Source organism: Oncorhynchus nerka, linkage group LG12, assembly GCF_034236695.1.
Source record: "Oncorhynchus nerka isolate Pitt River linkage group LG12, Oner_Uvic_2.0, whole genome shotgun sequence".
NCBI classification, from domain to species: domain Eukaryota; kingdom Metazoa; phylum Chordata; class Actinopteri; order Salmoniformes; family Salmonidae; genus Oncorhynchus; species Oncorhynchus nerka.
Genome location: NC_088407.1, coordinates 16,767,808 through 16,781,038, shown reverse-complemented (window position 1 = coordinate 16,781,038; position 13,231 = coordinate 16,767,808). Strand labels below are relative to the sequence as shown.

Sequence of the window (13,231 nt, the reverse complement as noted above, 5' to 3'; positions counted from 1 at the left end):
CTAGCTACATAGCCGTCTCTGTATCAAAGATAATTGTGTAGTCTAGAGCGATTTTCTAGGTTACCTAGCCAGCTATTGTCGTTCTTTTAACGCAACGTAACGTAATCAACACTGCTAGCTAGCCAGCTAGCCCCCGAATCAACAACGCAGCCACGGCCAGCTAGCCTACAAAGTCAACAACGCAGCCACTGCCAGCTAGCCTACTTCAGCAGTACTGTATCATTTTTAATCATTTTAGTCAATAAGATTCTTGCTACGTAAGCTCAACTTTCTGAACATTCGAGACGTGTAGTCCACTTGTCATTCCGATCTCCTTTGCATTAGCGTAGCCTCTTCTGTAGCCTGTCAACTATGTGTCTGTCTATCCCTGTTCTCTCCTCTCTGCACAGACCATACAAACGCTCCACACCGCGTGGCGCGTCCACCTAATCTGGTGGTCCCAGCGCGCACGACCCACGTGGAGTTCCAGGTCTCCGGTAGCCTCTGGAACTGCCGATCTGCGGCCAACAAGGCAGAGTTCATCTCAGCCTATGCCTCCCTCCAGTCCCTCGACTTCTTGGCACTGACGGAAACATGGATCACCACAGATAACACTGCTACTCCTACTGCTCTCTCTTCGTCCGCCCACGTGTTCTCGCACACCCCGAGCTTCTGGTCAGCGGGGTGGTGGCACCGGGATCCTCATCTCTCCCAAGTGGTCATTCTCTCTTTCTCCCTTACCCATCTGTCTATCGCCTCCTTTGAATTCCATGCTGTCACAGTTACCAGCCCTTTCAAGCTTAACATCCTTATCATTTATCGCCCTCCAGGTTCCTCGGAGAGTTCATCAATGAGCTTGATGCCTTGATAAGCTCCTTTCCTGAGGACGGCTCACCTCTCACAGTTCTGGGCGACTTTAACCTCCCCACGTCTACCTTTGACTCATTCCTCTCTGCCTCCTTCTTTCCACTCTCTCCTCTTTTGACCTCTCCCTCTCACCTTCCCCCTACTCACAAGGCAGGCAATACGCTCGACCTCATCTTTACTAGATGCTGTTCTTCCACTAACCTCATTGCAACTCCCCTCCAAGTCTCCGACCACTACCTTGTATCCTTTTCCCTCTCGCTCTCATCCAACACTTCCCACACTGCCCCTACTCGGATGGTATCGCGCCGTCCCAACCTTCGCTCTCTCTCCCCCGCTACTCTCTCCTCTTCCATCCTATCATCTCTTCCCTCTGCTCAAACCTTCTCCAACCTATCTCCTGATTCTGCCTCCTCAACCCTCCTCTCCTCCCTTTCTGCATCCTTTGACTCTCTATGTCCCCTATCCTCCAGGCCGGCTCGGTCCTCCCCTCCCGCTCCGTGGCTCGACGACTCATTGCGAGCTCACAGAACAGGGCTCCGGGCAGCCGAGCGGAAATGGAGGAAAACTCGCCTCCCTGCGGACCTGGCATCCTTTCACTCCCTCCTCTCTACATTTTCCTCTTCTGTCGCTGCTGCTAAAGCCACTTTCTACCACTCTAAATTCCAAGCATCTGCCTCTAACCCTAGGAAGCTCTTTGCCACCTTCTCCTCCCTCCTGAATCCTCCTCCCCCTCCCCCTCCTCCCTCTCTGCAGATGACTTCGTCAACCATTTTGAAAAGAAGGTCGACGACATCCGATCCTCGTTTGCTAAGTCAAACGACACCGCTGGTTCTGCTCACACTGCCCTACCCTGTGCTCTGATCTCTTTCTCCCCTCTCTCTCCAGATGAAATCTCGCGTCTTGTGACGGCCGGCCGCCCAACAACCTGCCCGCTTGACCCTATCCCCTCCTCTCTTCTCCAGACCATTTCCGTCCCTTCCGTCTTCAAGAGAGCGAGAGTTGCACCCCTTCTGAAAAAACCTACACTCGATCCCTCCGATGTCAACAACTACAGACCAGTATCCCTTCTTTCTTTTCTCTCCAAAACCCTTGAACGTGCCGTCCTTGGCCAGCTCTCCCGCTATCTCTCTCAGAATGACCTTCTTGATCCAAATCAGTCAGGTTTCAAGACTAGTCATTCAACTGAGACTGCTCTTCTCTGTATCACGGAGGCGCTCCGCACTGCTAAAGCTAACTCTCTCTCCTCTGCTCTCATCCTTCTAGACCTATCGGCTGCCTTCGGTACTGTGAACCATCAGATCCTCCTCTCCACCCTCTCCGAGTTGGGCATCTCCGGCGCGGCCCACGCCTGGATTGCGTCCTACCTGACAGGTCGCTCCTACCAGGTGGCGTGGCGAGAATCCGTCTCCTCACCACGTGCTCTCACCACTGGTGTCCCCCAGGGCTCTGTTCTAGGCCCTCTCCTATTCTCGCTATACACCAAGTCACCTGGCTCTGTCATAACCTCACATGGTCTCTCCTATCATTGCTATGCAGACGACACACAATTAATCTTCTCCTTTACCCCTTCTGATGACCAGGTGGCGAATCGCATCTCTGCATGTCTGGCAGACATATCAGTGTGGATGACGGATCACCACCTCAAGCTGAACCTCGGCAAGACGGAGCTGCTCTTCCTCCCGGGGAAGGACTGCCCGTTCCATGATCTCGCCATCACGGTTGACAACTCCACTGTGTCCTCCTCCCAGAGCGCTAAGAACCTTGGCGTGATCCTGGACAACACCCTGTCGTTCTCAACTAACATCAAGGCGGTGGCCCGTTCCTGTAGGTTCATGCTCTACAACATCCGCAGAGTACGACCCTGCCTCACACAGGAAGCGGCGCAGGTCCTAATCCAGGCACTTGTCATCTCCCGTCTGGATTACTGCAACTCGCTGTTGGCTGGTCTCCCTGCCTGTGCCATTAAACCCCTACAACTCATCCAGAACGCCGCAGCCCGTCTGGTGTTCAACTTCCCAAGTTCTCTCACGTCACCCCGCTCCTCCGCTCTCTCCACTGGCTTCCAGTTGAAGCTCGCATCCGCTACAAGACCATGGTGCTTGCCTACGGAGCTGTGAGGGGAACGGCACCTCAGTACCTCCAGGCTCTGATCAGGCCCTACACCCAAACAAGGGCACTGCGTTCATCCACCTCTGGCCTGCTCGCCTCCCTACCACTGAGGAAGTACAGTTCCCGCTCAGCCCAGTCAAAACTGTTCGCTGCTCTGGCCCCCCAATGGTGGAACAAACTCCCTCACGACGCCAGGACAGCGGAGTCAATCACCACCTTCCGGAGACACCTGAAACCCCACCTCTTTAAGGAATACCTAGGATAGGATAAAGTAATCCTTCTCACCCCCCTTAAAATATTTAGCACTATTGTAAAGTGGCTGCTCCACTGGATGTCATAAGGTGATAAGAGCGTCTGCTAAATGACTTAAATGTTCTACTTGCACGAATGCACACACACACACATATCAGAACCATGGACAGCCACATATTTAGCTTAAGTTGATTGGACTAAATAGTTTTTGGTATCTTTTAGTTGTCACTGTATTGGACCAAGCAGAGGTGATTTTATGATGTTGAAATGTTTCAGTGTAAATGGTGCAGGGATGGTGGAGGCAGTTCCTGTTTTCTATGTGACTTGCGGTGATTGATAGGCAGGCAGGCAGGCAGGCAGGCAGGGAGGCAGGCAGGCAGGCAGATAGACAGACAGACAGACAGACAGACAGACAGACAGACAGACAGACAGACAGACAGATAGATAGATAGATAGATAGATAGATAGATAGATAGATAGATAGATAGATAGATAGATAGATAGATAGACAGAGAGAGATAGAGAGATAGAGAGATGGCGCAGCAGTCTAAGGCACTGCATCTCAGTGCTAGAGTTGTCACTACAGACACCCTGGTTCGAATCCAGGCTGTATCACAGGCCGTCATTGTAAATAAGAATTTGTTCTCAACTGACTTGCCTAGTTAAAAGAGGTTAAATTTATATCTATTTTTATAGATAGAGAACGATAGAGATAGAATATGACGGCAGGTAGCCTAGCAACAGAACATAAATTCCCCCCCATTTTTTTCATCTGCTATAACCAATCAATCAAATATTATTTGTAGACCGCTTTTTACAAATTCATGTGTGTGTGTGTGTGAGTGTACCTCTATTTCGTCGAGTGAGCTCTAGGTGTAAAGAGTGTTGCCGTGTGTGTGTGTGTGTGTGTGTGTGTGTGTGTGTGTCCTACATCTTTATCCAGGGAGGCCTCTAGGTGTAATGAGTGTTGCCGTGTGTGTGTGTGTGTGTGTATCCTACCTCTTTATCCAGGGAGGCCTCTAGGTGTAGGGATCTATCTGACAGTAGAAAGGATCGTGTTGTCTCCACCATGGGCTGAGGACCAGGCTTCTCTGGGGCGTACTGCACCTTACGGATCACCAGACGCACTGAGTTCCTGTAATAACACACAGGAGACAAATACATGACAGACCATACAACCGTAAAACAAACCCCTCACACACACACACACACACACACACACACACACACACACACACACACACACACACACACACAGACCATACAACCGTAAAACAAACCCCTCACACACACACACACACACACACACACACACACACACACACACACACACACACACACAGACCATACAACCGTAAAACAAACCCCTCACACACACACACAGACCATACAACCGTAAAACAAACCCCTCACACACTAGGGTTATCAACATATCAGGGTTTGAGTCAATTCCATTTCAATTCCCGTCAATTCGGAAACTAAACCAAATTCAAATTCCAAATTTTCCTAATAGAAAAACATTGAAGAGAGAATTGGAATTTCAGTGTACTTCCTGAATTGACTGGAATCTAAGTGGATAAATCTAAATCAATCTAAGCCCCCAACCCTGGTTCATACACCATCATTTAACAAACCCTCCACACTGAATCACTGAGTCACTGAATGAAATGACACATAGCCTGCTTAGACTACAGTCTACAGTCTACTGTCTACAGTCTACAGTCTACAGTCTACTGTCTACAGTCTTACCTTTTATGTATCTTCTCCTCTACAGTCTACAGTCTTACCTTTTATGTATCTTCTCCTCTACAGTCTACAGTCTACAGTCTTACCTTTTATGTATATTCTCCTCTACAATCTACAGACTACAGTCTACAGTCTACAGTCTTACCTTTTATGTATCTTCTCCTCTACAGTCTACAGTCTACAGTCTTACCTTTTATGTATCTTCTCCTCTACAGTCTACAGTCTACAGTCTTACCTTTTATGTATCTTCTCCTCTACAGTCTACTGTCTACAGTCTACAGTCTTACCTTTTATGTATCTTCTCCTCTACAGTCTACAGTCTACAGTCTTACCTTCTTTGTATCTTCTCCTCTACAGTCTACAGTCTACAGTCTTACCTTTTATGTATCTTCTCCTCTACAGTCTACAGTCTACAGTCTACAGTCTTACCTTTTATGTATCTTCTCCTCTACAGTCTACAGTCTACAGTCTTACCTTTTATGTATCTTCTCCTCTACAATCTACAGACTACAGTCTACAGTCTACAGTCTTACCTTTTATGTATCTTCTCCTCTACAGTCTACAGTCTACAGTCTACAGTCTTACCTTTTATGTATCTTCTCCTCTACAGTCTACAGACTAATGTCTACAGTCTACAGTCTTACCTTTTATGTATCTTCTCCTCTACAGTCTACTGTCTACAGTCTACAGTCTTACCTTTTATGTATCTTCTCCTCTACAGTCTACAGTCTACAGTCTTACCTTCTTTGTATCTTCTCCTCTACAGTCTACAGTCTACAGACTACAGTATTACATTTTATGCATCTTCTCCTCTACAGTCTACAGTCTACAGTCTACAGTCTTACCTTTTATGTATCTTCTCCTCTACAGTCTACAGTCTACAGACTACAGTCTACAGTCTACAGTCTTACCTTTTATGTATCTTCTCCTCTACAGTCTACAGACTACAGTCTACGGTCTACAGTCTTACCTTTTATGTATCTTCTCCTCTACAGACTACAGTCTACAGTCTACAGTCTTACCTTTTATGTATCTTCTCCTCTACAGTCTACAGACTACAGTCTACAGTCTACAGTCTTACCTTGTATGTATATTCTCCTCTACAGTCTACAGTCTACAGTCTACAGTCTTACCTTTTATGTATCTTCTCCTCTACAGTCTACAGTCTACAGTCTACAGACTACAGACTACAGTCTTACCTTTTATGTATCTTCTCCTCTACAGTCTACTGTCTACAGTCTACAGTCTTACCTTTTATGTATCTTCTCCTCTACAGTCTACAGTCTACAGTCTTACCTTTTATGTATCTTCTCCTCTACAGTCTACAGTCTACAGTCTACAGACTACAGTCTTACCTTTTATGTATCTTCTCCTCTACAGTCTACAGTCTACAGACTACAGTCTACAGTCTTACCTTTTATGTATCTTCTCCTCTACAGTCTACTGTCTACAGTCTACAGTCTTACCTTTTATGTATCTTCTCCTCTACAGTCTACAGTCTACAGTCTACAGTCTTACCTTTTATGTATCTTCTCCTCTACAGTCTACAGTCTACAGACTACAGTCTACAGTCTATAGTCTACAGACTACAGTGTTACCTTTTATGTATCTTCTCCTCTACAGTCTACAGTCTACAGTCTACAGACTACAATCTTACCTTTTATGTATCTTTTCCTCTACAGTCTACAGTCTACAGTCTACAGACTACAGTCTACAGTCTACAGACTACAATCTTACCTTTTATGTATCTTCTCCTCTACAGTCTTAGCGCAGAAGGCTCTGACCTCAAAGTCTACTCCACAGGCCTGAACAGAGAGAGAAAGTAAGGGAGAGACAGAGAGAGGGAGAGAGAGAGTGAGAGAGACAGAGAGAGGGGGAGGGAGCGCGAGAGAAAGTGAGGGAGAGGCAGAAAGAGGGAGAGACAGAAATAGGGGTAGACAGAGAGACAGGGTGAGTGAGAGAGAGAGAGAGAGAGAGAGAGAGAGAGAGGGAGAGGCAGAAAGAGGGAGAGACAGAAATAGGGGTAGACAGAGAGACAGGGTGAGTTAGAGAGAGAGAGAGAGAGAGAGAGAGAGAGAGAGAGAGAGAGAGAGAGAGAGAGAGAGGCAGAAATAGCGGGGTGGACAGAGAGAGAGGGGTAGACAGAGAGAGAGGGGTAGACAGAGAGTTGAGAGACAGAGAGAGATGGAAAGAGAGAGAGAGGGAGAGAGAGGGAGAGAGAGGGAGAGAGAGGGATAGACAGAGGGAGAGACAGAAAGAGTGAGAGAGGGAAATGGAAATGGAAATAGAGACAGAGAGAGATGGAGAGAAATGGAGATGCAGACATTGGATAAAAAGTTTGTGTGTGTGTGTGTGTGTGTGTGTGTGTGTGTGTGTGTGTGTGGTGCGTGTGCGCGGTCTCTGTACCTTCCCTGTGTCCTCTGGTCCTGGCTGTAGAGTGACTGAGCAGGGCAGGTTTTGAGGGATCTGAGACATCGACACACAACACAGTCAGACAGAATTAAACACAAAGCTAGGATGTGCTTAACGTGTTGACCTCACATTCAGGTCATTTAAACGGGTGTGTGTTTGCGGTACAGTGTGTCCGTCTATAGAACTCACAGTGAAGCTGAATGGGTGGGCGTGCTGGCCTAGTTTCTTCAGCAGTCGTTCCTGCAGCCGGCTGAGTGGTTTACCTTCCTCTGTGGTGAGGGTAGGGAAGGCCTGGAAGGTGGAGATATAGAGGTCTTTCCTAAAGGACAGGCCCAGAACGTCCAGGTCCTCTCTACCATATCGGAACGCACAGGTCAGAGTCACAAAGACTGGGGAAGGAAGGGAAAAGAGGGTTCTGTTTCATTTCAACCAGCTTTGTATACAGATATGAGATGTTCAGAATCACACGGACTGGGGAAGAAAAGGGACAGAGGGAGGAGGTGACAGAGAGGAGAGAGGAGAGAGAGGAGAGAGAGAGAGAGAGAGAGAGAGAAGAGAGAGAGAGAGAGAGAGAGAGAGAGAGAAAGGAGAGAGAGGAGAGATAAAATAGAGGACAGAGAGGAGAGAGAGAAGAGAGGAGAGAGAGGAGAGAGAAGAGAGGAGAGAGAGGAGAGAGTAGAGAGAAAGGAGAGAGAAGAGGGTAGATAGAAAGGAGAGAGAAGAGAAATGAGAGAGGAGAGTAGATAGAGGAGGGAGATGAGAGAGGAGAGAGTAGATAGAGGAGAGAGAGGAGATAATAGAGATAGGAGAGAGGAGAGAGGAGAGAAGAGAGAGAAAGGAGAGAGAAGAGAAAGGAGAAAGGAGAGAGAGAGAGAAGAGAGAAGAGAGAGGAGAGAGAGAGAGAGGAGAGAGGGGAGAGAGGAGAGAGGAAGAGAGAGGAGATAGAGGAGGGAGATGAGAGAGGAGAGAGTAGAGATAGGAGAGAGGAGAGAGAGGAGAAAGGAGAGAGAAGAGAGAAGAGAGAGGAGAGAGAAGAGAGGAGAGAGAGGGGAGAGAGGGGAGAGAGGAGAGAGAGAAGAGAGAGAGGAGAGAGAGGAGAGAGGAGAGAGAGGAGAGAGAGAGAGAGAGAGGAGAGAGAAGAGAGGAGAGAGAGGGAGAGAGGGAGAGAGGAGAGAGAGAGAGAGAGAGGAGAGAGGAGAGAGAGGAGAGAGGAGAGAGAGAGAGAGAAGGAGAGAGAAAAGAGAGTAGAGAGAGAAGAGAGGAGAGAGGAGAGAGAAGGAGAGAGAGGGGGAGAGGGGAGAGGAGAGAGAGAGGAGAGAGAGGAGAGAGAGAGAGGAGAGAGAGAGAGGGAGAGAGAAGAGAGAGAGAGAGAGAAGAGAGGGAGAGAGAAGAGAGAGAGAGGAGGAGAGAGAGGAGAGAGGAGAGAGGGAAGAGAGAGAGAAGAGAGAGAAGAGAGAGGGAGAGAGTAGATAGAGAGAGAGGAGAAAGGAGAAAGGAGAGAAAAAGAGAAGAGAGAAGAGAGAGGAGAGAGAGAAGAGAGGAGAGAGAGGGGAGAGAGAGAGAGAGAAGAGAGAGAGGAGAGAGAGGAGAGAGAGAGAGAGAGAGAGAGAGAGAGAGAGAGAGAGAAGAGAGAAGAGAAGAGAGAGAGAAGAGAGGAGAGAGAGGAGAGAGAGAGAGGAGAGAGTAAGAGGGAGAGAGAAATGAGAGAGAAGAGGAGAGAGTAGATAGAGAGAGAGGAGAGAGAAAGGAGAGAAAGAGAGTAGATAGAAAGGAGAGAGAGAGAAATGAGAGAGGAGAGAGGAGAGTAGATAGAGGAGGGAGATGAGAGAGGAGAGAGTAGATAGAGGAGAGATAGGAGATAATAGAGATAGGAGAGAGGAGAGAAGAGAGAGGAGAGAGAAAGGAGAGAGAAGAGAAAGGAGAGAGGAGAGAGAAGAGAGAAGAGAGAGAGAGAGAGAGATAGAGGAGAGAGAGAGAGAGAGGAGGAGAGAGGGAGAGAGAGAAGAGGAGAGAGAAGAGAGAGGAGAGAGAGGAGAGAGAGGAGAGAGTAGAGAGAAAGGAGAGAGAAGAGAGTAGATAGAAAGGAGAGAGAAGAGAAATGAGAGAGGAGAGAGAAAGGAGAGAGAAGAGAAAGGAGAGAGGAGAGAAGAGAGAGGAGAGAGAAAGGAGAGAGAAGAGAAAGGAGAGAGGAGAGAGAAGAGAGAGGAGAGAGTAGATAGAGGAGAGAGGAGAGAGAGGAGAGAGGGGAGAGAGAGAAGAGGAGAGAGAGAAGAGAGGAGAGAGAGGAGAGAGTAGAGAGAAAGGAGAGAGAAGAGAGTAGATAGAAAGGAGAGAGAAGAGAAATGAGAGAGGAGAGAGAAGAGAGAGGAGAGTAGATAGAGGAGGGAGATGAGAGAGGAGAGAGTAGATAGAGGAGAGGGAGATAATAGGGATAGGAGAGGAGAGAGAGAGGAGAGAAGAGAGGAGGAGAAAGGAGAGAGCAGAGAAATGAGAGAGGAGAGAGAAGAGAGAAGAGAGAAGAGAGAAGAGATAGGGAGAGAGAGGAGAGGAGAGAGATAAGAGAGAGAAGAGAGGAGAGAGAGAGAGAGAGAAGAGAGAGGAGAGAGAGAAGAGAGGAGAGAGAGGAGAGAAGAGATGAGAGAGAGAAGAGAGGAGAGAGAGGAGAGAGTTGAGAGTAGATAGAGAGAGAGGAGAGAGAAAGGAGAGAGAAGATAGTAGATAGAAAGGAGAGAGACGAGAAATGAGAGAGGAGAGAGGAAAGAGGAGAGTAGATAGAGGAGGGAGATGAGAGAGGAGATAGAGGAGAGAGAGGAGATAATAGAGATAGGAGAGAGGAGAGAGGAGAGAAAGGATAGAGGATAGAGGAGAGAGGAGAGGAGAGAGAGGAGAGAGAGGAGAGAGAGAAGAGAGGAGAGAGAGGAGAGAGAGAAGAGAGGAGAGAGAGGAGAGAGAGGAGAGAGGAGAGAGAGGAGAGAGAGGAGAGAGGAGAGAGAGGAGAGAGAGAAGAGAGAGAAGAGAGGAGAGAGAGGAGAGAGTAGATGGAGAGAGAAAGGAGAGAGAAGAGAAATGAGAGAGAGGAGAGAGGAGAGAGGAGAGAGAAAGGAGAGAGAAGAGAAAGGAGAGAGGAGAGAGAAGAGAGAAGAGAGAGGAGAGAATAGATAGAGGAGAGAGGAGAGAGAGGAGAGAGGGGAGAGAGAGAAGAGGAGAGAGAGAAGAGAGGAGAGAGAGGAGAGAGGGAAGAGAGGAGAGAGAGAAGAGAGAGAAGAGAAATGAGAGAGGAGAGAGAAGAGAGATAAGAGAGGAGAGAGAGGAGAGAGAGAAGAGAGGAGAGAGAGGAGAGAGAGGAGAGAGGGAAGAGATGAGAGAGAGAAGAGAGAGAAGACAGGAGAGAGTAGATAGAGAGAGAGGAGAGAGAAAGGAGAGAGAAGAGAGTAGATAGAAAGGAGAGAGAAGAGAAATGAGAGAGGAGAGAGGAGAGTAGATAGAGGAGGGAGATGAGAGAGGAGAGAGTAGATAGAGGAGAGATAGGAGATAATAGAGATAGGAGAGAAGAGAGAGGAGAGAGAAAGGAGAGAGAAGAGAAAGGAGAGAGGAGAGAGAAGAGAGAAGAGAGAGGAGAGAGTAGATAGAGGAGAGAGGAGAGAGAGGAGAGAGGGGTGAGAGAGAAGAGGAGAGAGAGAAGAGAGGAGAGAGATGAGAGAGAGGAGAGAGTAGAGAGAAAGGAGAGAGAAGAGAAATGAGAGAGGAGAGAGAAGAGAGAGGAGAGAGGAGAGTAGATAGAGGAGGGAGATGAGAGAGGAGAGAGTAGATAGAGGAGAGAGAGGAGATAATAGAGATAGGAGAGAGGAGAGAGGAGAGAAGAGAGAGGAGAGAGAAAGGAGAGAGAAGAGAAATGAGAGAGGAGAGAGAAGAGAGAGGAGAGGAGAAGAGAGGAGAGAGAGGAGAGGAGAGAGATAAGAGAGGAGAGAGAGGAGAGAGAGAAGAGAGTAGAGAGAGGAGAGAGAGAGAGAGAGGAGAGAGAGAAGAGAGGAGAGAGAGAAGAGAGGAGAGAGAGGAGAGAAGAGAGGAGAGAGAGAAGAGAGGAGAGAGAGGAGAGAGGAGAGAGTAGATAGAGAGAGAGGAGAGAGAAAGGAGAGAGTAGATAGAAAGGAGAGAGAAGAGAAATGAGAGAGGAGAGAGGAAAGAGGAGAGTAGATAGAGGAGGGAGATGAGAGAGGAGAGAGTAGATAGAGGAGAGAGAGGAGATAATAGAGATAGGAGAGAGGAGAGAGGAGAGCAGAGAGAAGAGAGAGAAAGGAGAGAGAAGAGAAAGGAGAAAGGAGAGAGAAGAGAGAAGAGAGAGAGAGAGAGAAGAGAGGGAGAGAGAGAGAGAGAGAGGAGAGAGAGAGAGGAGAGAGAGGGAGAGAGAGGAGAGAGAGGAGAGAGAGGAGAGAGAGAGAAGAGAGAGGAGAGGAGAGAGAAGAGAGAGAAGAGAGAGGAGAGAGAGGAGAGAGAGAGAGAGGAGAGAAAGGAGAGAGGAGAGAGGAGAGGAGAGAGAGGAGAGAGAGGAGAGTAGATAGAGGAGAGAGGGGAGAGAGAAGAGAGGAGAGAGGAGAGAGGAGAGAGGAGAGAAGAGAGAGGAGAGAGGAGAGATATATAATGGAATGTGAATAAATTATTGATATTTCAAGGAAAATCATGAAATTAGAACTCACACTCTGACACAAACACACACACACACACACAAACACATACACACGGCTTACCTTTTCTGTCTTTTAGGTATTCTGGGTCTATGAGTAGCACTCCATCTGTAGAAAGACAGACAACAACACACACACACACACACACACACACACACACACACACAGTCAAAAACAACACACACACACACACACACAGTCAAAAACAACACACATACACACATACTCAAAAACAACACACATACACACACACAGTCAAAAACAACACACTTACACACACCCACACACAGTCAAAAGCAACACACACAGTCAAAAACAACACACACACACAGTCAAAAACAACACACACACAGTCAAAAACAACACACACACAGTCAAAAACAACACACACACAGTCAAAAACAACACACACACAGTCAAAAACAACACACACAGTCAAAAACAACACACACACAGTCAAAAACAACACACACACATAGACACAGCGCTAATATTAAGGTTTTGTGTTACCCAAACTGGTTCTGAGGGAGTTCAGAGTTGAACTGCACATCATTTTAAACAATAATTTGTTCTTAACTTCTTTGGGACAGGGGTGCAGTATTGAGTAGCTTGGATAAAAAGGTGCCCAGAGTAAACTGCCTGCTACTCAGTCCTAAAAGCTAGAATATGCATATAATTAGTAGATGGATAGAGAACACTCTGAAGTTTCTAAAACTGTTTGAATGATGTCTGTGAGTATAACAGAACTCATATGGCAGGCAAAAAGCTGAGAAAGAATCCAACCAGGAAGTGGGAAATCTGAGGTTTGTAGTTTTTCAACTCATTGCCTATCTAATATACAGTGTATATGGGGTCAAATTGCACTTCCTAAGGCTTCCACTAGATGTCAACAGTCTTTAGAACCTTGTTTGATGCTTCTACTGTGAAGGAGGGGGGAATGGGAGCTGAATGAGTCAGAGGTCTGCCAGAGTGGCATGAGCTGACCACGCGCGTTCACGTGAGAGTTAGCTTGAGTTCCATTGCATTTCTGAAGACAAAGGAATTCTCCGGTTGGAACATTATTGAAGATTTATGATAAAAACATCCTAAAGATTGATTTTATACATCGTTTGACATGTTTCTATGGACTGTAACGGAAATGTTGGACTTTTTGTCTGCCTCATGAATTTGGATTACTGGGCTAA

The 13,231-nt window shown here is 47.3% G+C and overlaps 1 protein-coding gene across 2 annotated transcripts in view; it reads right to left on the bottom strand.

The window, feature by feature from the left end:
* The window catches only part of LOC115125538 (arrestin red cell-like), a 159,165-nt gene that overhangs the window by 55,582 nt on the left and 90,352 nt on the right, over positions 1-13,231 (bottom strand). For both annotated transcript variants that reach the window (XM_065025290.1, XM_065025291.1), the window contains exons 4-8: positions 12,111-12,155; positions 7,555-7,754; positions 7,360-7,419; positions 6,691-6,758; positions 4,207-4,342 (exon numbers count right to left, since the gene is read on the bottom strand). In XM_065025290.1, the coding sequence (XP_064881362.1) occupies positions 4,207-4,342; positions 6,691-6,758; positions 7,360-7,419; positions 7,555-7,754; positions 12,111-12,155 (509 nt within the window). The remainder of the gene's footprint in view (positions 1-4,206; positions 4,343-6,690; positions 6,759-7,359; positions 7,420-7,554; positions 7,755-12,110; positions 12,156-13,231) is intronic.